At 36.3% G+C, this 27,411-nt stretch overlaps 1 protein-coding gene across 3 annotated transcripts in view; it reads right to left on the minus strand.

The window, feature by feature from the left end:
• TNKS2 (tankyrase 2) overlaps positions 1–27,411 on the minus strand; it is a 71,095-nt gene that overhangs the window by 26,491 nt on the left and 17,193 nt on the right. For 2 of the 3 annotated variants that reach the window (XM_019943727.3, XM_019943606.3), the window contains exons 4-18: positions 26,904–26,940; positions 26,646–26,721; positions 26,178–26,272; positions 24,113–24,179; positions 21,391–21,577; positions 20,193–20,314; positions 17,761–17,852; positions 17,595–17,673; positions 14,452–14,623; positions 12,110–12,189; positions 7,989–8,134; positions 6,807–6,972; positions 5,828–6,047; positions 2,757–2,866; positions 1,877–2,065 (exon numbers count right to left, since the gene is read on the minus strand). In XM_019943727.3, the coding sequence (XP_019799286.2) occupies positions 1,877–2,065; positions 2,757–2,866; positions 5,828–6,047; positions 6,807–6,972; positions 7,989–8,134; positions 12,110–12,189; positions 14,452–14,623; positions 17,595–17,673; positions 17,761–17,852; positions 20,193–20,314; positions 21,391–21,577; positions 24,113–24,179; positions 26,178–26,272; positions 26,646–26,721; positions 26,904–26,940 (1,838 nt within the window). The remainder of the gene's footprint in view (positions 1–1,876; positions 2,066–2,756; positions 2,867–5,827; positions 6,048–6,806; positions 6,973–7,988; positions 8,135–12,109; positions 12,190–14,451; positions 14,624–17,594; positions 17,674–17,760; positions 17,853–20,192; positions 20,315–21,390; positions 21,578–24,112; positions 24,180–26,177; positions 26,273–26,645; positions 26,722–26,903; positions 26,941–27,411) is intronic. The other variant, XM_033842498.2, reaches the window with a different exon arrangement.

The raw sequence follows: 27,411 nt of genomic DNA on the forward strand, positions 1-27,411 counted from the left end.
TAGGGTATATGTCAGAGAGATGAAATCTGCAATAAGCAAGTTTTAAAATTCTATACTATACCCAACAGAACGCATTAAAAAATATGAAAAAAACCCAGCAGATTTGCACTAGAATTGCTTATTATATAAAAATTATTTTACAAAGTGAACCAAATAAGTAATATTCAGCTAAATAAGTGATATTCAGCTATTGAACATAAAACATTAATACAGAACACATCTTCTGAGACATACAAAATAAAACTGTTAAATGTGGCAAAGCAAGAAAAAAATCCTAAGATACCATGATTGAAAAGCACTGAATTTTAGAAATATAAAATTTAAAAAGATTTAAAATCTTTTAAAGGCATTCTGAAGATGTAATTCAATCTACATAGAACTTTAGCAAACAGAATGAGGTGTGTTTTTTTTTTTTTTAAATATCCAGTAATATATTTGTTCCTCAAAACTGAACATTTGGAAGGGTAGGAAAAAAGATAATCATTTTAATCAAATCTGCTAGAATGGAAAAAAAAATCCCAACTTTACTGGTATATTAATTTGTTTAATAAGTAACAAATAACTATTCTTTAACAATGCTCAATTAAGACACTAAGTAATTAACATTCAGCAAGAAGTAAACAGTACTTGTTTTCATGGCTTTTCATTTATACTGCCTTTTCAATCCTCACCCTTTTCTTCCCCTGAATCTGAGGACTCCCATGACACTCATAGTTGGTATCTAACACTTAAAAGTAACATTAGCACAATTTTTGGGGTGCTTTTTATGTACTTGATACCACGCCGAGGACTTTAAATATATCACCTCATTTAATTCTCATATTAACCAGATATATTTTACCTGCATTTGGAGATTAGGTAACTGAGGCTTTGAGGTTAGGCAACTTGCAACACTGTACAACTGTAAATGGTAGAGCTGGAATTCTAAGGCAGGTCTGTTTGACTCTAAAACCCATGCATGTTTAGTGCACCCTGTTTCAATGTCACTTAATTATATCTCGTGGACTAACATGTGCAGACTGAATTAGAAAAGGTCACTTCTAAGGTAGTTTGGAACTGGAAGGATATTTCTCTTAAGAAATAATGTTGCAAATATGGTTGGGTTGTCAGCCTGCTGAGAAAATTCAATTCAACCCCCAATGCAGCTGAACTAAATCAGCTTCTCAATGTAACTTGCAACAGTGGAATCTCAGTAGAAAGCAGTGCGCAGAAGAGACTCCCCTTCCTCTTCACCTCAAGAAGAATTTCTTCCCCGTTTCCCTCCACTGCTCTGGGTCAATGTCTTCAGTGGCAGAGGCAAGAGAAGCACTTGCATCACAGTGGCCAAAGCAGAGGTTGGAGGCCACAATGGAGACACCTACAGGAGTTTCCTTGGGAGAGGAAAGAAAAAAAGACTTCCCATGGAGAACTGGAGGAACAAACTTGTTTCATGAACAGTTTTGGTGGGGTAAGCAATAAAATCTTTGCGATGAGGCAGTGCTGGGAGGGAAGAAAATCTCTATAAAGGCAGGCTTTGCGGCTGCACCCTGAAGGCGATGTTCCCAGCTGGGGAAGTTCATAAAGACCCATGGGCCTGTAGCATCTTGTGCCCTATGCACTGTAACAGCATCCGCTGAGGGCCTTGCCTGCTTGTTTCCTAACTAATGTAAGCAGCTATACCTTATACTTCTTTTTCCCATTTCTAAAAGTACTCAGCTTACAGTAACTGATAATTCTATTATTTACTCATTATGTTTTAATACCAAAGAGGTCTAAAATTTAAATTGGGCTAAAAGCCAGATTTTGCCACATTCACCATAAAGACATTTTATATATACCAAGTGAATTTTAAAAAGTCAGGAAAGCACTGAGATTTTTCAAAGAGCCCATCACTTACTGAAACTAAATCTAAAGGTGTTTGTCCTTCCTGATTTTTAAGAGTTGGATCAGCTCCATGGGCCAACAATAAAGCACAAAGCTGTGTTCGTCCCTTTTGTGCTGCTTCGTGCAAAGGTGTGAAAGCCCATTTGTCCGTAGCATTGACACACGCATTATACTTTATTAGTAAAGCTGCTACATCTACATGCTGTAAAAGAAAATACTCCTGTTACAGTCGGAAATATTATTTTATTGTACTTTAGTTCTTAAAAAGAAACCAGCTATATACCTATTTTTCCAGTTTTAAACTTACTCTAGAATGAAAAACTGTGTTTTCCCCCCATCATCATAATTTATGGGTAGCTGATTAAAAATTACAGTAGTAGACATTTACCTAACTTGAGAAAATATCTAGAAAATCATTAAGAATTCTACACAGGAACTAAATTAATAGGACTTTAACAGTTTCTAATTTATTTAAGTGTTATAACTGCTAAACATCAATTTATAAACCAGCAGCTTTCCTTAATTAATCAACTGAAGATGGTCAATACTGATTGTTAACATTCAAGGCTATTATAAGTCAGGAACAACGCATCTCATCTCTACAGATTCGTATGAATCCCAATGAAGTTTCTGGGCACCAACAAATAAACAAAATCACCACCATCTCACTGAAAATAAGATGCATGTGCTAAGGAAGGTAATACAACAGAAGACAAAACGTGCTGCACGTCACATGGCAAGCTACAGCAGATTCGGAATTGAAACCTGGAAGTTATTTAACCTCTTTAGTTCTCATATTTACTTCTCTGTAAAATGAATTCCTTTTGAATTGTAATACTGATTTTCACTTTAAAAATTTCAGACATTTTTAAAGGTAACATGAAAGAACTTACCCCATAAGATGCTGCATTGTGTAAAGGAATAAGTCCTCCTTTGTCTTGAGCATTCACATCAGCTCCATGTTGTAGCAGATACTCTGCAACTTCTAAGTTATTATAACCAGCTAATTTAGAAAAAAGGTAAAATTACTTGTTAATATAAAAAATAGCTACATATATGTATATATACAAAGGATAGGATTTTTAAAATAAGAGATTTTTATAGAAATCTGAAATTCTCCAATGGAGTCTATTAAAGATTTATCTTATGAAAAAAAAACTGCCCACCGGCCTCAAGTTGGAAGCTTTCAGTAATGATACCCATTTGTTTCGGAGACTCTAAAGTTCTATTGACTGTTATACTTAAATCTTTCCTTTTAAAACCTTCTTACCAAAGTCCCTGCCTTCATAGTTGTTGTATACACAACTTCCTGAACTCAGGTACATGGTCTCAAGGCTGCAAGCAAAAGACATCCAATCATATAAAAGCCAAGTTAGGAACACAAGTGGCTAGCAGAGCAGAAGACAACACACCAGTGTGGGTCTCAGGGCCCCATTTCCCCATAAGGCCACAAGGACATGCTTTTTGCTAGAGAGAACGTAAGGGTGCATATCTCTACAAGCAGCAGAATCCATTGCTGCTAAAGCCATGAAGTAATAAAACTTAGTATTTTATAAATGTACCGTAACCTCCCAGCTGTCATTTTGGGAACTGTCAGCTATCTTAGTAAATGCATGCTCACGGTAAAGTATGTATATTTTATTTGACACATAATCAATAGTTTGAAAGCAAATCTGGAACTTAATTTTGTCAGCATAAGATCAGGTATCACTTGAAACTTTAAAATAGTTCAAAGTATTTAACTCATTCATTTTTACTGTAGTTTTCAGCCTTTTGCTGAAAGAGCTAAAGCAAAACAAACAAAAAAAATTTAGTAAGATCAAGTGAAGAAAAACGAAACTACAAAACTACCATAAGCTAAATACTACACCAAATCCAAAAGTCCTTCCAGATCTCAAGGTATAATACCGCCTAAGTAAGAAACATTTTGTGTATACAATGTATTTGCCACTTACAAAGAACACAGACTTAAATAGTAATATTAAATGTTCTAGGTAAGCTACCATAAAGATACAAAGCTGATATACGCAATTATGCACAGCACAGCACAATTCAAATCAGAGGTCAGGCCACATTTTGTCTTCCATGGACTAGAAACTCCTGATTGCCAGTGGAAGAAGAAAAGCTTTACCTCACTTTGTTAGCATTTGTGGCTTATCACTTTTAGTGCAATTTTAATGCTCTAAAAGACACATAGATGGAGTAATTCTTTTCCTTTGCCAGTGGGGTTCCAACTTACATGGGGTCATAATTTAAAGGTAAAAACCACATACAATAAAATTATCTCTTAAGGGACTTCCCTGGCAGTACAGTGGCTGCAAGGGGCCCGGGTTCAACACACCTGGTTGGGGAACTAAGATCCTACATGCTGCACAAGGCGTGGCCAAAAAACACAACAAAAAACCCCCCCAAAACAACAAAAACCTAGGAACATAGTTGCTCACACTGTGAGACTGAAAGGAACTGAGAGAAGAGTAAACTTACACCTCCTACATTACACAAAGTGGCAGAAACACCTACATTCTTTTTCTCTTTTCAAACCACGTGTATTTAGATAAAACTTGTATGAGTCAAATGTGCCTATGATGCAACTCCACTAAAGTATTAGTTGTAGCTCAGTGATTTTAATGGCCCATTCCCTAGCATCTTTTTTTTTTAAAGGAATATGCATTTGTAACTACTGTTTTTATTTATTTTTTATTTTTATATTTATTTTTGCGGTACACGGGCCTCTCACTGTTGTGGCCTCTCCCGTTGTGGAGCACAGGCTCCGGATGCGCAGGCTCAGCGGCCATGGCTCACAGGCCCAGCTGCTCCGCGGCATGTGGGATATTCCCTGACCAGGGCACGAACCCGTGTCCCCTGCATCGGCAGGCGGACTCTCAACCACTGCGCCACCAGGGAAGCCCTATTGTTTTTATTTAAAAATTTTTTTTTGGCCAAGTGGCATGCAGGGTCTTACTTTCCTGACCAGGGATTGAACCCGTGCCTCCTGCAGTGGAAGCATGGAGTCTTAACCACTGGACCGCCAGGGAAGTGCCCCTAGCATCTTCAATGCAGCTCAAAAAGCTGTGCTGAAATCACAATGCTGCATTACATGCAGTGAAGACAAAGATACACAGCGCCAATTTTATGAGTGAAAACTTCGAACAAATGTTTTGTACTCAACTGTATTCCTCAAATATCCTGTGTTGAAGCCCTAACCACTAGTACTGTAGAATGTGACTGTATTTGGAGATAAGGCCTTTTAAGAGATAATTAAGTTAAAACAAGGCCGTTAGGGTCAACCCTAATTTAATGCGACTGTTGTCCTTTTAAGAGGAGGAGATTAGGACATAGAGACACCAGTGATGCACATACACAGAGAAAACGCCATGTGAAGCCCCAGAGAGAAGGTGGCCATCTGCAAGCCAAGGAGCGAGGCCTCAGAAGAAACCAATCCTGCCAACATTTCCAGAACTGAGAAAAAACATTTCTGTTGTTTAAGCCACCTAATCTGTGGTAATTTGTTAAGGCAGGCCTTACAAACTAATATGACAAGTAGCAAGAAGTTTATGTAACTTCTGGAAGTCTTTAAAGATTTTTTCCTGCTTATGCTTAACAGCTATCATCAGAAGAATGGAAAGATTTAGCGTTCCATGAGGACGGCCAGCTCAGCAGGCCTACTTTTAAAGTTTCTGTAGCCAAAACACACTCACCAAAGATGATTCAAACAATATGATGACCTGGAATAAAGGTTCCAAAGCACATGGTGACTGGCAGAGCCTCTTTCGATTGTTCTTAATGAATGTAACATGCTAGCGCTAAAGTGAACATGGCCCTGTACAAATACACTAGAGTATAATCGCTGTATTAGAAGATACTTGATTTGAATCTTTCAAATTTACTTACAGGAAATATTTTACTCAGGTAAAACCAATCTTAGATGTCACCAGCCTCAATCTGTGACACTTCATTCACTTACCTGCTAAATGTAAAGGGGTCGAATGTCGGCCTTGGGTATCACGGCAATTCACATTATCTGGTGAAGACAACTTCTTTACTCTGGCTAAACAACCCTTCTTGGCAGCATCCAACAAAGCTGCATCTCCCCTAAGTAGATCTTGAATATCTGTATCTCCATCTTTAACAAGATCCAAGGGAGTATTTCCATCTCTATTTTTCTTTGTAGGGTCTGCACCATGCTGGGCATGTGAAAAACAGAAAAGGAGGAATTACCTTAAGTTTGCCCTTGGTCAATGAGAAAATATTCAATGTAACGATACCAAAGAAAACTTTTTTTTTTTAAACATCTTTATTGGAGTATAATTGCTTTACAATGGTGTGTTAGTTTCTGCTTTATAACAAAGTAAATCAGCTGTACATATATCCCCATATCTCCTCCCTCTTGCATCTCCCTCCCACCCTCCCTATCCCACTCCTCTAGGTGGTCACAAAGCACTGAGCTAAAGAAAACTATTTTATGCAGAGACTATACCTTAAAGGTTAACATGACTGTTAATAATGCTTAATTTAATAAATAAAAAATTACAATAAAAAATACAGAGGCACTTAAATATTACTGGACTTTAACAATGCAATAATATAGTCAAAATTTTAAACTACATTCAAAACAAGGTAGTATTTCACTAAAAATTACCTTTCACATATGCTATTTTTAGTTTTCACAAACATATTTCAATGTTTGTATAAATTTAACTATACTCTTGTTTTTACTGTAAAATATCTACACTGGTACCAGTATAGATAAACAAGTACTATCAATTTCATTAGTACTAGATAAACCTGGCTTATACTGTTCATGACATTTATTCTGAAATCTAGGCACAGAATTAGATTTTTGCTTCATACCCCCTAACTAGTTTAAGTTTATATTAGAATTATTAGAAATATCATAAACATATTCTACATAATATACCCTGTCCATAAGTACTTAAATATACCTGGAGCAGAAGTTTGCAAATTTCATATTTTCCTTTTGCTGCAGCTTCATGTAAAGGTGTAAATTTCCATAAGTCTGCTACATTAACTACTGCTCCATGCTTAACAAGAAGTTCTGCAACTTCATAATGTCCGTAAGAACATGCATTGTGCAAAGGTACAAGGCCTCTGAAAAGTTAAATAAGCAACACAACACAAAGATATATTTAATTTAAATAATTACATACAGCTGATAAATTTCTTGACCTGCATAAGAAATTTTACTGATTTAAATTTATAGAACCTAAATTTATTGAAAGCAGAAATGGAATTACTTTGGGGCAGGGGGGTGGGCAGAGAGGACATTTTAAAAATATTTAAAATTGCAGAGAACACAACAAACATCTATTTTGCAACATCTAGAATTAAGAATATTCTATTCTATTCTATAGCCATGCAGCGCAGCTTATGGGATTTTAGTTCCCTGACCAGGGGTCAAACCTGGGGCCACGGCAGTGAGAGCACTGAGTCCTAACCACTCAACTGCCAGGGAATTCCCAAGAATTATATATATATACTTTTTTTTCCTTGTCTTTTTTATTTTACATCTTTATTGGAGTATAATTGCTTTACAATGGTGTGTTAGTTTCTGCTTTATAACGAAGTGAATCAGTTATACATATATATATATATCCCCATATCTCTTCCCTCTTGCATCTCCTTCCCTCCCACCCTCCCTATCCCACCCTTCTAGGTGGTCACAAAGCACGGAGCTGATCTCCCTGTGCTATGCGGCTGCTTCCCACTAGCTATCAGTTTTACATTTGGTAGTGTATATATGTCCATGCCACTCTCTCACTTTGTCCCAAGAATTACATATTTTTAAAGAAAAATAATTTTAAGATAAATTGGAAGAATTCAAGTATCCTCAATGCAAACTGAAAAATTTACCACATTGAAAATCAGCATCACACTATTTTTGTAGTCTCCTTGGCCATTATAAAAGGCATTATGCAACTAAGTCTTTATATAAATGCTACTCATCATAAAATCTCAACTGAAATTAAGAAGCTTTATTTAAGCCAGTTAGGAAGCAGACTTCTCTGAAAATAAAAGAACTACCATCTATCATAAAAATGTTTTCAGATTTTCCTAAAAAGGTCAGATAAAGGAACAGAGAGGCCATGGCAATTGTTGGTACTTGCCCTTTATCTTTAGCATGCACATCAGCTCCGTGTTGCAGCAGATATTCCACCACAGACACCCGATTATAGCCAGCTGCAAAATGGAGTGGCGTAGACTGACGCCCTTCAATGTCTCTGCAGTTGACACTCTGAACAGTACACAATTTCTATAGGACACAACACAGTATACACATGATGTTACATATTCCGACTTCTTTTCATTCATTTAGTAGAAATTTCAAATGTCTGATTTATTTTCTTGTCTCATCTTATCAGTATTCTCATACACATGATGCTACATATTCTGACTTGTTTTCATTCATTTAGTAGAAATTTCAAATGTCTGATTTATTTTCTTGTTTCATCATATCAGTATTTTCAGAAACTCTTTGCTATTTATTCTTATTTCATCTTGTCATTTATTGAGAATCCCTCTGGTCCTCTTATCTAAAATCATCTACCTTTGCTAAAGCTAGTAGGTAAATTTTATTATTACCATTACTGCTATATACATAAAGGTAATGCAAGTACCTGAAAGCAATCATAGCTTTCATTTTGTGAAAAATGTATGTAGAGATACACTGGATCATAGAAGCATGATGGCATCACCTGGGAACTTGTTAAAAACTCAGATTCTCAGACTCCCACCTACTGAATCAGAATCTGCACTCTGACACGATCTCTAGGTGATCTGTAAGCACATTAACGTTTGAGAAGTACTGTTCTAGAACAGTAGTTCTTAAATTTTCATGTGCAGTGGGTGCAACCTCCAGATTTCCTAATCCAGTATGTCTGAGATGGGGCCTGAGAAGTTGCATTTCTAACAAGCTCGCAGGTGATGCTGATGCTGGCAGTTGAGGAATTACACTTAGAGAATTATACTGTACTATATGGAATGAATTAACTAATAGAATGATATTGGTTAGGTACCATCCTTGGGAGAATTAAAAAAAAGTCACTCAAAGAATTTTTTTGTGTTTTGTTGGTTCAGATGAGGACGTCTAGCTGAGAAAGGCTGTCAGAGTAACACTTAAAATACTCAACAGTATTTTGCATGAAAAGTATGAACATTTGGGGAAGGAAAGCAACATAGATAATAAATCATGGTGTTCAAAAAAAGTCAAGAGTATTTTAGTAAAGAATATTAGTAAAAACCCTTCCCTCCCCCCCTTTTTAAAACTACCCTACCCTAAAAGCAGGGATAACTTTAAGCCTAATAAACCAAAGGAGCCAGCTATCAGTGGATTTATCTCAACAGGTTTAGTAACAGTCTGATAAAGCTCTTCAGTGCTTCCCAAACAAGATGTCCCAAGAAACACTGAGAAACAGTGTTTCATGGGTCTGAAGCCAGGCTCTAGGAATGAGTATTTTTAACACGTGTCAAGTGCTGCTAGGTTTGGTAGTTACCACTGGCCACTCTAACTTCCTAGCTCTCAAGTTTAATTTTGTCCACTCAGACAAGTTTTCTAATAGTAAGCTGTCCAAAAAGTATGCAGCCTGATAGCTCACCAGTAAACACAACCAAGCACATAATTAAGTGTTCATTGGGTAAATGTCCCAGTGATTCATACCAAGCCACCTGTCTAGAGATATACAAGGAACGGAAAGGTTGTTGGAGATAAATTTCCTCTAAGTGACTTTATTATTTTTTTAATTAATTAATTAATTAAATTTATTTATTTGGCTGTGTTGGGTTTTCATTGCTGCGCATGGGCCTTCTCTAGTTGTGGTGAGCAGGGGCTACTCTTCATTGCGGTGCACGGACTTCTTATTGCGGTGGATTCTCTTGCTGCAGAGCATGGGGTCTCGGCACGTGGGCTTCAGTAGTTGTGGTACGCAGGCTTCACTGCTCCGCGGCATGTGGGATCTTCCTGGACCAGGGCTCGAACTTGTGTCCCCTGCATTGGCAGGTGGATTCTTAACCACTGCGCCAGCAGGGAAGTCCCTCCTCTAAGTGACTTTAAAAGCAGAGATAAGGGAAGACAGCCTAATGACTATCACAGGGATAGAGAAAGGTCTTCCTCAATTCAATGGCATTCTGTTATTCTCTAAGTCCAATTCCTGCCCCCAATCTCATCCTCTCTTCATCTATTTCTTCCTCTAGGCTTCTTCTATCTCTATGAGAACAAAGCCTGGTCTTTAATATTAGATGGACTGAATGTAGTTTTATGCTCTTTAACATATGTAAGTAGATGAGCATTACAATTTTTTATCACCACCTCCACCCCACACACAAAAAAATCAGCTAGTTGACTCTAACTCCACCCGCCCAACTTATCACTCCTCCAGGAAAAAACTCAGCTCACTACCCCTAACTCAAGTGATTTGTTTTTCCACAAGTCATTAGTCAGTAAGAGAAACAAAATCCCCCCTTCAATATCATGTTAACCTTCTAATTAAGGGCATGAGAACGTAACTATGAAACAAGTCAAACAATAAAATTGCATAATAGCATTTTTCTTTCAAAAAATGAAATTATTAAAAAAAAACCCTTAAATTATTTGGAGATGACTGTACTACCTACACACATAAAGCAATAGGAAAAGATCACATGGACTTTTAAATCAACTTCCAGAAATCTCTTTATTTAAAAGGACAGTGAATAAATGTCCTCAGAGCTCAAGTTCTGATGAGGCCAACGTTCACATTTTGTTCTCAGGAAATGTAAAACTGACTTTGTGGGGTGGGTCTGTTCAGGATTAGCAACACCATATAGAAATATAGTGAAATTGGTTGAAATAGAGACTTCTGCCATGAATCAAATCAATAATTTTAGCTTTTTATAAAATTTCTTATTACCTATCAATGCCCCCTCAAATAGGACCTAGCACTGTTTTGAAAATCTGTGGGGGAGGTGTTGGTGGGGAGGGAGGGCACAACCGGGCTTCTCCCCCCGCCCAGCTTTGGAAATTAAAATTAACATTATTGCATTACTAAAGAATTATCTGGGCTTCCCTGGTGGTGCAGTGATTAAGAATTTGCCTGCCAATGCAGGGGACACGGGTTCGATCCCTGGTCTGGGAAGATCCCACATGCCGCGGAGCAACTAAGCCCGTGTGCCACAACTACCGAGCCTGCGCTCTAGAGCCCACGAGCCACAACTACTGAGCCTGCGTGCCACAACTACTGAAGCCCGAGCGCCTAGAGCTCGTGCTCTGCAACAAGAGAAGCCAACACGCAATGAGAAGCCCGCGCACCGCAACAAAGAGTAGCCCCCGCTCGCTGCAACTAGAGAAAGTCTGCGCACAGCAATGAAGACCCAATGCAGCCAAAAATAAAAAATAAAATAAAAGATTGTTAAAAAAAAGAAAAAGGAATTATTTAATCATGAAACATGCCGAGTTAATTTTAATTTATATTAGTTGACCTGAAAAGCAGTCTTGCTCTTTCAAAATTTTAATGTTCTGAGTTAGTTAGCTGGATATACAGTTTCTGTAGGTAACAGAAATATCTGGTATAGGCATTGAGACGTTACATGTGATTTTACAGTAAAAGCAAAATTTGAGAAAAGGTTATTCTAGGGAAGACTGTTATAGGAGATGGGGGCCATAGACGGGCTCAAGTTGGCTCTTCTGAGAAAGAAAAAAAATATTTCAGTCCAGATAAATTGAAGATTATTAGGAGACAGTGTCTCTGAAAGGTGGTGACACTATATTATTACTATATTTAAACACTGGGTCCTCACAGAGGTAGAGAGGGCAAAGAAATGAAGAAACCAGAAAAAACATATAGACAGAGGGATACATTTAGTTTTCTTCCTTTCCTGTTTTATGTGTCATATGTAAATAATAATGGACAATAATTTCATATATCTTATTCTTTGAAAGGGACAAATGAATAGGTTCTTTAAACAAAATGCATTCCCATAAACACAGTCACAAATTTAAATTTGTGACTATTTAATTTAAAATAGTCAAATTTAAATTTGTGACTATGATGTATTTATTGAGATGCATGTGAAACTAAAAAGTTTCTTTCATTACCCAATGATCCTCATTTGCAGAGCAGAACTAGATTAGCATTATTTACCTTTTAAAACAATGCACATATAAATAACTAGATTTTTCATTCTTACAGTATATTCATTAAACACTGTCAAAATAAAAACACAAAGTTAACAAAACTATAAGATTATGTCTTACTTTTACAGTTTCTACATCTCCAGCCTTTGCAGCCTCCAGCAATTGTCTGTCTGCCTCTGAATTACCTAATGGGATACCCTCTAAAAAGAAAGAGAAGTAAAGAGTGATTAACTCCCATTTGGAAGGTGGGACCAAGTTTTAAGGAAGGCATCTTATCTGAGAGTAAAGTTCTTTTTATAGTTTGGTGATAATTATGTAGGGAATCTCCATGGTAGTAGGCGAAAAGCAGTAAAAACTTTTGAAACATTACATATGTCAAATGTATGTAGATGTGAATAATAATTATAAAATGAGATTTAAGCAATATAAAGGAACATAATGTAATGAAAGATGGCTTGCTCTATAACCAAGTCAGTTGACTGGGGGTAAAGTATTAAATTAGGAGAGCAGGGCTTCCCTGGTGGCGCAGTGGTCGAGAGTCCGCCTGCCGATGCAGGGGACACGGGTTCGTGCCCCGGTCCGGGAAGATCTCACATGCCACAGAGTGGCTGGGCCTGTGAGCCATGGCCGCTGAGCCTGCGCGTCCGGAGCCTGTGCTCCACAACGGGAGAGGCCACAACAGTGAGAGGCCCGCGTACCGCAAAAAAAAAAAAAAAAAAAAAATTAGAGGAGAGCAACAGCTAGATATCTAACCATGGTTCTGCCATCGACTAGCTACCTGAATTGGAGCAAGTCACTTGAACTTTCTGGGCCTCTGATTTTTCCAGTTCTAAAAAGAGAGAAGTTGGACTAGAAACATCTGAAGTTATGTTCAGGTCTGAAACTCTATGATTTATAGCTCATTTAAAATCTCATAGGAAAGGAAGAAAACATGTACCTTGTTCTCAGAGCAAATAAACTTCAGATGGATTAAAGATGCTAAGTATAAAAAAATTAAACCTTAAAAATACTAAAAGAAAATATAGGTGAATATTTTTTGTCTTGGAGCAGAAAAGCATCTTAAAGCAGTGTATCAAAGGCAGAAACAAAACTAATTTGGAAAAATATCTGTCAGGCAATAACACAGCATTAAACAAAATCATAGGCAAAGAACAAAATGGAAAAAGTACTGCAACATAAATCTAAGAAATGCAAATTAAAATAATGAAATACTGGGCTTTTTTTTTTTCATCCATTAGTGGGCAAAGAGCAAATGGGGAGTTACACTGTCAATATTTCTATAATTTGCATTTTAAAAAGAGTCTATTACTTCTGTAATTTACATACACGCACATAGACACACATTCACCCAAGGAAATGATTAAGAATCATAATACCTGGGGCTGACAAGGAAAACAGGTCCTGTCACATACTACTGGTAGGAATGTAAAATGGTACATAACAGTTTTTCTAGAAATGATTTAACAATTATGTTAACCTTGACTTGGAAATTCCACTTTGATAATTGACTCTAAGAAACTGGTTGGAAAGGTAAGTAATAGCACTTAGTATAAAACTAGGAAGACTGTAAATGTCCATCACTAGGTAACTAAATAGGACTAATGTTATTACCCCCAAAACTGACACTGAAACAAATGCATGGTATACGGGGAAGTAAAGGTAATTTTGAGAGCAGTCTTGTAGTTAGTTCACAATTTTAGAAGTTCACAGGAGATCTTATTGATCTGCCTTCATCTATTCAAGCAGTGTTTTTCTCAAAATGTAGTTTCCAGCAAGGATCATCAAAGGTGACTACAAAAGGTACAAAAGGCTTGATCTGTTACATTTCTTCTCATTTGAGCTTTGAGATGTCAAAGACACTCCATTAAATTCTAGTAAAATACAGAGATATAGGCAAAGACACTAAAATTTATGGGACCAGATTTCTAGGCTGAAATGTTTAACCTATGCCAAATGTGTAGATATCTGATCTAAATTGATTTGATTTTAAAATGTAATAAGTATCAGTCCATTCAACAGTTACATGTAAGTCAAATAGTTGGTTACCTTGTATGAATTCTATATGCTTTATATGAAGGATCTAAAAAAGAGTGAAGAGGCAGGGCCAGTCTTTAGAATACTATTTATCACTATGGTTGCTCTTCTAAGAGACTTCATCTACCCTTTTCAGTTTTCCTTTCTTTAAAAAGAAATAGCAACTGTCGTGTCTCAATTTTAAAAACTTTCTAGATAAAAACTTAAGAGACAGCTATATACTCACAGAAGCTGGGCAGCAAATGCTACTGGAACAAACTCATAAAAGAATTGCAACATTTGGGCATTGAGTACAATGAGTTGATTAAGAAGAAATAACAGCCAACAATTCTGAAAATTTTTCTTTTCACTACCAACTCCTACATGATATGTGAAAAAAACTTCAAGGTTAATTTAAACAATAATAATTTCATGGAAGTATTCAATACCTTGAAGAAGTTGCTGCACGTTTTCATTTCCCATCTGTAAGGCAGTAAAGCCCTGAAGGGATATAATGTTAGGATCACACCCATAGCTGAGGAGCAGGCGACAGGTTTGTAGATGACCACAATGCGCAGCTCTGTGCAGAGAAGTCTGACCGAGATTATCCAGAGCATTAACCTTAACAATCAGAAAAAGGTGAAATTAGCCTGCGGTACAAAATTTAAAATGATCTACTCATGTATCCAGCACTTGTTACTAATTAAAAAATCTCAATTAATCTCTTATGAAGCCCATTATCCAGTGCCAAAGAAAGTATTTTTGCTCAAATCTAGAGTATAAATTCACCAATTCATGAAGGTCCAATTTTTGATTAAAAATATTGAATAACAGTTGTTTAGCATTGAAGTACTCAATAGATTCACCACATTTAGAGTGAGACACTGCCTAAGAAAGTCTAATGCATGTACTTTTATGGATCTCTGAGGTGCAGAAACGTCGAGAGACTAACCCCAAGATAACAGTCGGTAACAAAGCCAGAGACTAAATTAGCATTAAAATACTTATTTCTATTGTCTTAATCTTCTATCTTATTTATCGTGTAAAATATAATCTGTATGGATAAGGACACTATAGTATATTCACACAATAGAATACTTCTCAGCAATAAAAAGAACAAGCTATTGATACATGGTTCAATCTCCAAAACATTATCCTAAGTGGAAAAAGTCTTACATAAAAGAGTATATATTGTACGATCCCATGAAGGCCCAGAACAGGCAAATCTAATCTATGTTAGAAAAAATCAAAATGATTGTTGCCTCTAGGCATGGAGACTGCCTTGGATGGGACACTGCCTCTGCCATGAGATAATGTTCTCTATCTTCAAGACTTTTGGTTACACAGGTGTATGCATTAGGCAAAATTCAGTAAATGTACATTTAAGATTTGTACATTTCATTGCATGTAAATTTCACATCCAAACAGAGACTATAAACAAATATTGACCTCTAGCTGATGCCTATTAAAAGAATTTAAGGAGAAGTGTGTAGTAACTTGTGAATTACTCTGAAGTGTGTCAAAAAATAAGACATTGATGGATAGAGAGAGAAATTGATGGATATGTAAGAAAATAATACGGTGAAATGCTAGCGGTAGAATTTAGGTGGTAAGTATATGGTTATACTCTGTAAAATTCTTTCAGCTTGGTTGTATTTTTGAAATTTTTCATAATTAAAAAAAAAAAATCACCTGTAAGACCCCTCCTATCTCATCCCCACCCCCCCGCCCAGGAAAATAATTCTTCGAAACCTAACTGAGAAATCAAATTCCTCAGTAATCAATCATGTGACCACTAGTGTTTTGAGACACTGTCCAATTCATATTCATGGAATCGGAGAAGACCTGCAACAGGATTACATAGTAAGACTTTCGCAATGAATCTAAAAGTATCCTATAAAGAGCTAGTCTCCATGCTTACAGAATCAGAAAAATCAACTTAAAATGCCCAGAGCAATTAATCTGTTTATTCATGTACCAAAACTCACTGCAATGTGAACTATATATCCACTTGAAAACTTTATTTGGGTGCCACTCTGTGTTAGGGTTTGGGTGACGAACTCGTCCTGGTTTGCCTGGGACTTTTCCAGTTTTAGCACTAAAAGTCCTGTGTTAAATCCCTTAGTCTTGGGACAAACCTGGATGGTTGGTCACCCTAGACAAGATTGTTTCACTGAGCTTCACAACTCAAATTTAATATGCAACCAGATATTCCTCAAGTAACGCACCACATGTAAAAAAAAGTGCAATCAACGAAAAGTTATAGGACAGACAGACAAATGAGATATGCCAAGCAGTCAAGCAGAAATAAACTTTATTTTTTCAATACTTTACAATAGGAAAGATTGAGATTATACATTATCAAGAATTCCCCCAAATAAAAGAGAAATTAGGACACTGAGAGTCAACATAAAAAGAAACTGTAGAATTCTAAGTGGTTCCTTGAGTGGAAACCCAAGGAAGGACAGATTAGAAAATCATTCTGCAAAGTTCATTTAGAGAAGAGCCTCAGGGGTCCCCAAGGGGTAAAGGGATCTCTATTTCTTTCTTCTCCCTTCATCACAGCAGCTCAATTCTATTATATAATGAATTCCTACCACAGATTTTGTTTGAAGAAAGCAACAATCGATGGCTATAAACTGAAAACTGTTGAATTAGGCGACTGTTATCTCTTCCAATCTGAGATGCTATGTGTATTGCTTACTGAGTAATTTTTTTTAAGTTCCTGGGTAAGAAATAATGACTTTTAGCCTTGATGAAAACCTGATTATTCCATGAATAAAATGCTTTGTTTTCTTTAAATCCACTTGACTTTTTTTTGAGGTATAGTTGACATATATTATATAAGCTTCAGGTGTCCAACATAGTGAAATCACCTTTTAAATCACTTTTTACTTTTAAACTTAAGTATACCGTTTCTACAAATAGGAAACCAATATTCTCCTAATAAAAATTATAACTCTTATAAAAATGTTCATTTGGGATATTCCCTAAAACCATCTTACATGCCACATTTTAGAATACATTTCTCTACTGAATGCTCTGGAATGAAGGACTTTTGTGATTGATTTTAAAAAAATGCTTTGTGTACAAATGCCAACTACAGAACTTCGCAATATGAGGAGCTGTGTTTTTATTCAAGTTACTTAATTTATTTCCTTCTGTTCCATGATCTCTGGCTTAGTTATGAAATAACAGAGGGTAAGAGAGACTGTGGTTGGGGTAAATAACAGGAGTTATCATGGTAACCAAGCAACAGAAGATAACAGAAGAGAATCCCAGAAAAGATGATAGGTCATAATAAATATGCCTGGCTGGGGATATTCTTAAGAGTGTATTGTTAGAAAAAGAAGGATAACTTGACCAGTGGGGTGTGGTTAAAAGGAAGGGAGAAGGAAGGATATATAGGAATAATGTTTCTTGAGTAAATCCACAGACTTTCTAGCAGAAAGATATAGAAAAAGTATCTGTAGAACTAATCTGAGGGAAAAATACCTATGAAAGAGTAAATAGCTTGGGAAGTCAGGCATTTCACCTGCTAAATAGAAAACAACTCACTGGATTACCAAAGATTACCAAAAATGAAGTATACCTTTGCTTCATGTTTCACCACTACTTCGACAACATCGTTATGAGCTTTCTCAGATGCAACGTGTAGAGGAGTCAAGAATCTTAAAGAGAAAAAGTCAGCCGGACAATGAATGTATTTTCCAAAAATAAAAGTGTCAATAATTTTTAATTATTAAAAGCAAACTTACTCTTTAGTCTTTTCATTGATGTTTGCTCCTTTTCTTAGCAGCAGTTCACATATTTGCTTTCTTTTGGGATATGGAGATGCGGCAGCACAATGCTAGATAATTTAAATTGCAGCATTAATCAAGGACTATACATAACTGATTTTTAAGAACTTTCGTGTTTCCAGTCAAGAACAATTAAGAAGTTATTTCATGTCTTTGTTTCATTTTTGACTTAACTTTGCTCTTCAAAGACTTTCCTTTGGATAGAATGTGCAATGATTACCAAATTCTGACAGGGCCTGAAACCCCTATTTAGCAAGTGATACGTTATTAAATATTTTGATTAAGCTTCACAGTTGTCCTATATCTCTGAAAAAGCTACTACTGCTGTAATGAAAAACTTAAATTGTGACCAACAGTCCTTTCAAAACTGTTCCCAAAGAGCATGGTGTTTATGTTATTTTTTAAAGGTTAATAAAACACCCCAAAGGTTGGGATTTCTTTACATGAAGAAATAACACAGCACTTGTCAGCTCTGGATTCTGCTTAGAAAAACATTGATGGAATAGCCAACAAACTGGGTGGTATTTATATCTTCCTCAATGAGTTGCTCCAGCAGGATAAGGACTTTGAATTACTTGTTTGGTAAAATCAGTGGTAGAAAATTATATACTCTGAGTTGGAGGCTGCAGGATCTATGTCTATGATGTATCAAGGAGAAAAGGAGATAGGAGATAGGGATTTGCCAGTTATAAACCCAATAAGTATCTCATGGTCATGTCCCAGATCTTCATCTCTCCACCATCCAGGATTATACCCATACACAACAGGTGTTCAATAAATGTCAGAATGAGTGAACGACTAAATTAATGCATGAAAGTTAAGTTAAAACTGAAACCTGAGATTTCATGGAATAAAAGTTCTGGATAACTGTCAAGCTAACTTGCGCACACATCTAAACATAGTACATATGAAATGTGTCTGATTTTAACCTATTGCTAATTATAAAGCTTATCTGATCTTCATGACTTTGCTTCAGATTCATTCTTTGATGTTGTTGCTGTCACCAAAATCATTCCTTTGCCCTCAATAAAATCATTTCTAATTGGTGAACACAGCTCTTTTGGTATGTTTTGAATAATCATCCCAGGACATCTATCAGGATGGCACAAAGAATGGAAAATAGTTTATAACCAAGAATTCTTGAGTTCATCCATTTCAAACTGCACCCTTACTCTTCTGCCCCATCCTGTTACAGACAGGGCCTGTAATCTCTGGAAGCCTGGAAGACAATGCCTCTGCAACACAACTATCTACCAACAGTTAATTCCCTGTATTTTAAGGTTAATAAAAAAAATGAGTCGTTTAATGGTAGAATACTCAGAGGAAAATAACATGTAGAATTAACTTTTCAGACTGGAAGATTTTCCAAGTCAGTTTTTCCAAGTTTCCCTGTACCATCTTGATACTGTTATGATTTAAATTTTGCAGTGGTATTTCTTATTAGTCTGCAACTTTGCTATTTTTTTTTTAACACGGATTTTTTTTTAAAGTAGCAAAAAGTTCTACAATGTTTTATAGATAGGTTTCTACATAAAACTTCAGAGTTTATATCATGGCATAAGGAAGAAAATTAACCATAAAAGATATTAGGTAAGTAAGGCTATTACAAGTTAAATCTTCCCCTAAAGACATTAATTTACTTAGTGTCATCTTCCCTCACCGAAAGCACATTCTGCAACTCATACAACTTTGTTCCTTTAAATTTCTACTTCTAAGGTAGCCTTTGATCACAACATTCCCTTTCCTATCTTCCACCACTTACCTCTACTAGCTTCCATTCTTTTCTTACTGCTTTTCCATAGACTGCCCAATTCTCATCTACTTTGTTACAGTACCACAGAGCTGACATTACCTCCATCAGGGAAGCTGCCTCTACTCACACAGATACTTTACTCACACAGTATAAAGGGGATATATACAGACTTTAGATCTAATTCTGAAAAAATAACAATACCAAAAGGAAAATCAAGTGGCTTTTATCTTGATGGCAAGATTATTTTCTTTTTCAGTGGGTTCCAAATTTTCAATCATAAACATTTATGCTCTTTATAATTAAAAAAAGCAAATGATATATACGATTTATGATAATAGAAAAGTCACATATAATACATGCCAGTATGTGAATAAAATTTTTGTCTGGAAGGATGTGCAAATGAACAACAGTACTGCATTCTGAGCAGATGTGGTTGTCTATTTCTCTGTATTGTTTGAAATTTTTTCTTTATATACCTACAGGCATTAATTCTTAAAAAGCACATATTTTTAAAACAATACTATTATTAAAAGTAGGACATTATGTTAGTCATCCGCCATCACCAAAAGAAGACATTATGATTAACTTAGCATGTTTTTGGTTATTTCATTTTAAAAACTTAAATCTGAAACATTACCAATGCTGTTTCATGTGTTTGAGGATGCTTAAAATTCACCATTTCCAGAGAGAGATGTTTTTTGATTCGTGTAACATCAGCTTCCCGTGCAGCTTGAAGCAACGAGTGACCTTTAAATTCATCTAGATAAAGAAAAAGCATTTAAATCTGCATGAGAATTATCAAATTTATGGGGCTTGCCAGACGTGGTATTTTTCTTGAACTTATTTTCAAAATTATCTACCAAGTAGCCAGAATGAAGCTCTAAAGATAGTCTCCAAATATAACCCTTGGAAAGGGAGACAGTGGTATGCCAGCTCCCCTCAGTTATGACCCAATTCATTCCCATGTGTATACAACATGGCCTATTCAAGGTCTATTTTGGTCTGATATAAGGATTATTGCTATATATTCCCAGACCAGAGAGTTCTGAGAATTTTCCAAAGCACAGAAATTTTCTCAGTGAAGAAATAAAAGAAAAGGTGATCATAGTCCCCATATTAACATTACAGCAGCAGCAGATGGTTCTGCTCACACATCAGAGAATTGGGGACTAGACTAGTGGGATATTGCTAAGAGCCACCTACTGATCAACAAATGAAAGAGGGCATTTTCTCAAGATTCCTCGCTATTATTCATCAGACTTGTGAAACCACCCATTATATTTTACTATTCCAGAATAATACAAGCTTAACACAAGTTTCCTATTTATGTATAGTAATACTATATCTGAAATACGTGGCTATTTCTCACCACTACATCTATTTCAGTTATAGACAGAAAAGCACAGAATTGCCCAGATACCAAAGAATATTAGATGGTAAGATCTGGGGACTATGTTTACAAGACAGCAATCCTACAAATAACACTTTAAAACTTCACAGCAGCTAATAAGAAAGTCACATCAAAGATAGGAATAAAACTCAAATTCTTTCTTTCCAAAAGCATACCATCCATAAGAGTAACACACACAAAAAGCATTTAACTTGACTTGAAAAAAGCAAATACAAATATACTTTCTTTTCATAGCATCTTAAGAGCAAAATGAGTAGAAAACATTCAAATGATTAAATATGTTAGTGTGGACAATAATAGATACCCATGGCTAAGGAAAATACCTTATTATTCAAAAATTTCCAAAAAACAAACAAGAAAGAAAAACTGTTAGTTTACTGATATAACAGCTTAGCTGAATGAACATTCATCATTTTATACTTACATGCTAATCTTTCTTTTAACTGTGGCGTTGGAGCCAAGTCTATAGCACTTTTATTGTGACAATTCAGCAGTGTTGGATCTGCGCCGTAACTTAGGAGAAGAGAACACACTTCAACTCTGTTCTTGGAAGCTGCCTCATGAAGAGGAGTGAACTGCCACAAGTCCATTGCATTTACGCAGGCACCATGCTGGGGGTGGGGTAGGGTGGGTAAAGCATATACTTAGCGCTCAATTTTTAAGAGAATTTAGAATTATCAGTGGTGTGTAATTTAACAGCATGCAAGCTTAAAAAGGTTATGTTCCCAAAGGTCACTTTTCAAACCAATTACTTCAGAAAGAGTAATTTTTTTCCCCGCAGAAAAATAGTCAGTGGTTGCCAGGCCTACCCACAAGTGCCTATTGAATTTTATTGTTAAAAATAGTTTAAAATGAAGCTTTACATTTAACCTGCATCTTTTCCAAGAACTATTTTTTCCTTTCCTGAGATACAATGTACATATGGTAAAATGCACAGTTCTTAAGTATACAGTTTGATGAGTTTTGACAAATGTATATACCTGTGAGACCATCACCCAATTCAAGATAGAGGATGCTTTCATCACCCCAGAATGTTCCCTCATGCTCTTTTTATAGACAATTCCTGCCCCCATTCTGACTGTTAGCACTATATATTAGAATTACCTGTTCCTGAATTTCATAAAAGTAGAATAGCACAGCATGTACTTTTGTGTCTAGCTTCTTTCACACAATGTTTCTGAGATTCATTCATTTTGTTGTATCAAGTTTGTTTTTATTGGGGACTTCCCTGGTGGTGCAGCAGTTAAGAATCCGCCTGCTGGGGCTTCCCTGGTGGTGCAGTGGTTAAGAATCCGCCTGCCAATGCAGGGGACACGGGTTCGAGCCCTGGTCCGGGAAGATCCCACATGCTGCGGAGCAACTGAGCCTGTGTGCCACAACTACTGAGCCTGTGCTCTAGAGCCCATGAGCCACAACTACTGAAGCCCGTGCACCTAGAGCCCGTGCTCCGTAACAAGACAAGCCTCCGCAATGAGCAGCCCGCACACCACAATGAAGAGTAGCCCCCGCTGGCCACAACTGGAGAAAGCCCCGCTCAGTAACGAAGACCCAACACAGCCAAAAATAAATAAAAGTAAAAAAAAAAAAAAAGTTTGTTTTTATTGCTGAGTAGCATTCCACTGTATAGATATACCACAATTCACTTATCCATCATCCTGTTGATGGGCATTTGGACTGTTTCTAGTTTTTGACTATTATGAATAAGTTGTTATGAACATTCACAACAACTATGAATGTTGGATACATGCTGTGATTTCTCTTGGATAAATGCCTAGGGGTGGAATTGTTGGGTCCTGTGGAAGATGTATGTTTACTTTTAGTAGAACTGCCAAACAGTTTTCTAAAGTGGTTGTATTATTTTTGTATTGCCATTAGCAACGTTTTGAGTTCTAGGGCTCCACATCCTTGCTAATATTTGGTATTGTTAGTCTTTTTAATTTTAGACGTTTCCAAGTATTGGATATGGATAAATCACAGAGGTCATTCTAGCTCAACCTCTCATCAAACACAAAATCCCTTCCATAGCATTTCTGCAGAAGGCAAACTAGCTACTTACTCTTTTAATACTTTCAATGATGGGAAACTAATTCTCAACGAACACAGTGTTTTATAACTATTAGATAACTCCTGACTCTCCTGAGCTTGACTGCTCTGGCAACTGCACCCTCATCTCACTTAGCGTCCTCTCTATATATGACCTCCTCCCACTCTTATTTAGTGAACACTAGGTCTTAGGAAAACACCATTCAGTTGCCTGTAAGTCCCAATGCAATCTATCTCATATTTCACTCTCATCCACAATTAACATTCCAAATATTCTGTTAAATTCAAGATTCAGTTTTACGATAAGCAAAAGCATTACTGTTAAATGTGTAATATTATAGTCACCTTATACATTTTAAAAGGCTTATGGGCTACTCAGAGTATCTAATCATTATAGTAAAGTTATTTCTGTGGGAAAATATATTCGGTGGTAGCACATGCCCAAAAGGAAGCAGAGAGGCATTGGAAACAAATGCTCTCTTTCCCTTCTCATGACAGCTGCTGACAGAATGAGGAAGAGTTTCAAGGGCAGAATGAAAGCGGAGTGAGAGAAGTGTAAAGAAGGTCAAATACATATGTAGAGACTGGGGGACAAAAAGAAATGGGTGTGGGTAACATCCTTGAATCCACTCTCAAGGAGAATATATAGCTTCTATTCTCATCCAACAGGGAGCAAAACAAGAAGTTTCTTGCCAGTCCCTGGAACCTGCTTGTTAAACAAGAGCTGCCCAGCATAACGGAAGAAGTGAAGCTTACCAAGTAAGCCTGTTCCAACCCAAAGTACAACTGGGCAGGTCTTGAAAATCTAACTGGTGGTTTTAATAACATATGGTCCACTAAAAATTACTTCTGATATTTTCAAGAGTTTTGAAACTTCAAAACTTTATTCTGATATTCACAAAATGGGACAGGTACTTTATATAAAAACTCTTACTGTATCTCAAAAATCTCAAAGCAGTCAGACGCTGATCTATCGATCATCCACATTTTTGTAATGATTATAAATACTCTTTCTATATCTACCAAGCACTAAAAACACAAAGAAGACATATATACTATGTATTTCAAGTAATATTTTATAAGAAAAGTATACAAGAACTAACCTTGACCAGAAGTTCAGTTACTTCATAATGACCATAGGAACAGGCATTGTGCAGGGGCACCAGGTCACTACAATACGAGAAGGGGGAAAACCCTGTGTTATTAAAGATTCCCTAGGCTTTAATTTAATTTTAATTAAATTTACACAAATTTAACTAGCAAATAGCTTATGTGACCTTCTAACAAAAGTGTATAAAACTTGATAATATGTATTTGAACCCTAAGTCCTAACAATTCTAATGCCCAAGTCTCTTTCAAATCAACCCCCCCACCCCTGCCCCCACTGTTACTGCCATCCCCTTAGTTTGGGCCTTGTTTATTTCTCCCTGTACTACTGAAATGGGCCCCACTTCAATTTATACTCCAAGCTATAGCCAGTTTTCCTAAAAGGTAAATCTGATATGGTTAGTCCTCATTTTCACGTCCTTCACTGCTACTTCCTTGCTTTCAAATGGTGGCTCCAACTGTTTAGCCTGGCATACAATGATCTGACTCTCTAGCCTTACTTACCCTTCCATAACAGTATGCTAAACCATTTAAAGTTCCCAGAACTCCATAGTATCCCCTGGGTGTAATGGGATAGATTTCCCTTCCTTCTGATTTCTACACATCTTTTACAAACTCAGAGCTCAAACACTGGCTCTTCTTTGAAACTTTTTTTTTTTAAAGATTCTGTAAGGTAAACTGCTATATTCCATAATATAAAACCCAACTCCTTCATGACGGCAATGGAGGAAGAACTTTCTATACAGGAAGGTACAGCAGAACCTTAAAATCCTGAATTATATCTATAAGTTGCTCCTCCTTGGGAATCACTAACTAATCACCACAGACATCATCATGATGGCCGCTGCTGAGGGATGGCCACTGCTGAGTGATGGCTACCCATGGCTTAGTCTTTAGTTCTATCAGTCCTCTCTGTAGAGGCTCATGGCTTTCCTCACCATTTTGATTATGATTTCTTACTTACCTGAGCACCAATTTCATTCTCAACTATCTACTAGCTACCTCCACCCAAGTTTCCATCATCATCTCATAAAACCAAGCCTTCTAAAAGTGAACGCAAGGTTTCTCCCCTCCAAGATAATTAATTTTCTCTACTGGATTTCAGTATGTGTATCATTGGGTCTCACTCATTCAGCTTCAGAATATGAAATGGAATAATCTCTACTATTCTCCCTCATCACATCCAGGTATTTGACAAACCCTAACCATTCTTACACTGTAATATCGCTTGCATCTGTGCCTTCTTTTTATTTCCATTTCCTCTGCCACTACTATTGCAGATCTTACTACGCCTGAACCCCTACAATGCTCACTCTCCTAACTGCTCTTTTTGCCTCTAGTCTCCTTCTTCAATCTACCCTACACATTGCTGCCAGATTGTGTTTCCTAAAACTCCTCTTTGCATAAAACTCCTCTTTTAGAAGAACCATTCCCCTTGCTTAAGATCCTTCAACAGCTATTGTGGCTCACAGAATCAAGCTGAATTCCTTAGGCTAGAATACCAAGTTCTTTAAAAGCTGGTTCTTACCTACTTCTCCAACCCTAACCTTTACTTCTCCCCTATATTAATCATAGGCTTCAGCCACGTTGGTCTAGTCATTGTTTCTTAAGATATGCTGCAGTATCTGTTTTAGCACCTTCTCTCACATCAGTTCTCTTGCACGGAGTGATGTTTCCTAAACTCTCTGCTTTCTTGAATTAAGTCCAGGTCAAGTATCGTCTCCTCCTGAAGGATTTCTCAACCACTACAGCCAGCACTAAGCATTCCCTCCTAGGAACTCCTATAAGTGCTATCCCTTTCTATTTATCACCTCACACTTAGTAGAGAACTTATACTGTTAGGTATCTTTTCATGCCTCCTAGAGTACAGTGTAAGACCTATGGGTGGTGGCCTTAAGGTTTTATAATTCCCTGTGCTCTCAGAGCAATCTGCATATTATAAAAGCTCAATAAATGTTTTATGCTGTTTAGTAAAAAATATGATTTTTACAAGATTACAGAGATTATCACAAGTACAGTAAGATTTAAGAAATCCTCATTTTTGTTTAAATGCTTAGTTACCCTTTATCTTTAGCATGAACATCAGCTCCATGTTGCAACAACAGCTGTACAATCTTTACTCTGTTGTAACCCGCTGCCAAATGCAATGGAGTTGACTGAAATGTTAAACAGACAAATTAATAAAATTCAATAGCTAAGAAATATGCATGAAAAGGTAAAAATCCAAATATAAAACCAGAAATCCAGAAAAACCTTTATAACTTCAGTCTAAATAATAGTAATAATCTGGTTTTACAAAATCCAACATATATACTGAAGGCATAGTATAATAGTTTACAAGTTCACTATTGCAAATAGGAAGCTACCTAAATGTTCATTATTAAAAAAGTTTTACTAAGGTTAAGAATTAATCCAAATTATTGCTTAAAAGAAAATATCAGCATTTTTGTCAAATGTTTTAAGTTAAGAGATAAACACAATTTCATGTTACCAGGAAATGCACACAAACTTAGTTGCAAAAGGAAGTACCTTTCTGCCATCACTTGCATGGCAGTTGACATTTAATGGTGTAAGCAGAGCCATCATTTTTTCCTCATTGCCACTCCTAGCATACAAAAAAATGTATTAGCAATTTTTATTCTTTATCAGATCCTATCTGGAGACATGTATGTGACCATTAAAAAAAATGCATTCTCTTTTAGAGAGTTTGTTTATTGTAAAAAAAAATAAAATTAAAAATTAAATGGTGAAATATTTATGATACATATTTATAACACTAGTACACACCTGGCACTCTCCAAGAGTTCATCTTTCTTATATTCACCTGTGAATTAGGGGAAAAAAAAAAAAAGCAGAAATTAAAACAAAATTAATTACAGAAGTAATGTCAGTTTTATGCATAAAGATGCTCAGTGAACTATATTTAAAGTAGAAAAAATTGGAAATAAATGTCCAATGAATGGAAAATAGTTAATCAACAGAATACTGTGCAGTTTAAAAATATATATATGAAGACAGACAGAATACCTCTGTTATGAAAGTGAAAAAAAGATTCAATGTTATATAATGAAACATTACCGCAACTATATGAAAACAATATGCACAGAAAGAGGAAAGCCGAGAAGGAAATAAATCAAAATTTTAACAAAGTTTGTCTTAGGGGGTAGGTTATGGGTGACCTTTTCCATTTCTTTTTTACTCCTCAAATTTCATAAAACCAATGTTATTTAACAGACAAAATGCATTCACGACTTCATTCAAAATCAGAACAAAACAAAATCCAATATAAAAATAT

This window comes from Tursiops truncatus, chromosome 16, assembly GCF_011762595.2.
Source record: "Tursiops truncatus isolate mTurTru1 chromosome 16, mTurTru1.mat.Y, whole genome shotgun sequence".
NCBI lineage: Eukaryota > Metazoa > Chordata > Mammalia > Artiodactyla > Delphinidae > Tursiops > Tursiops truncatus.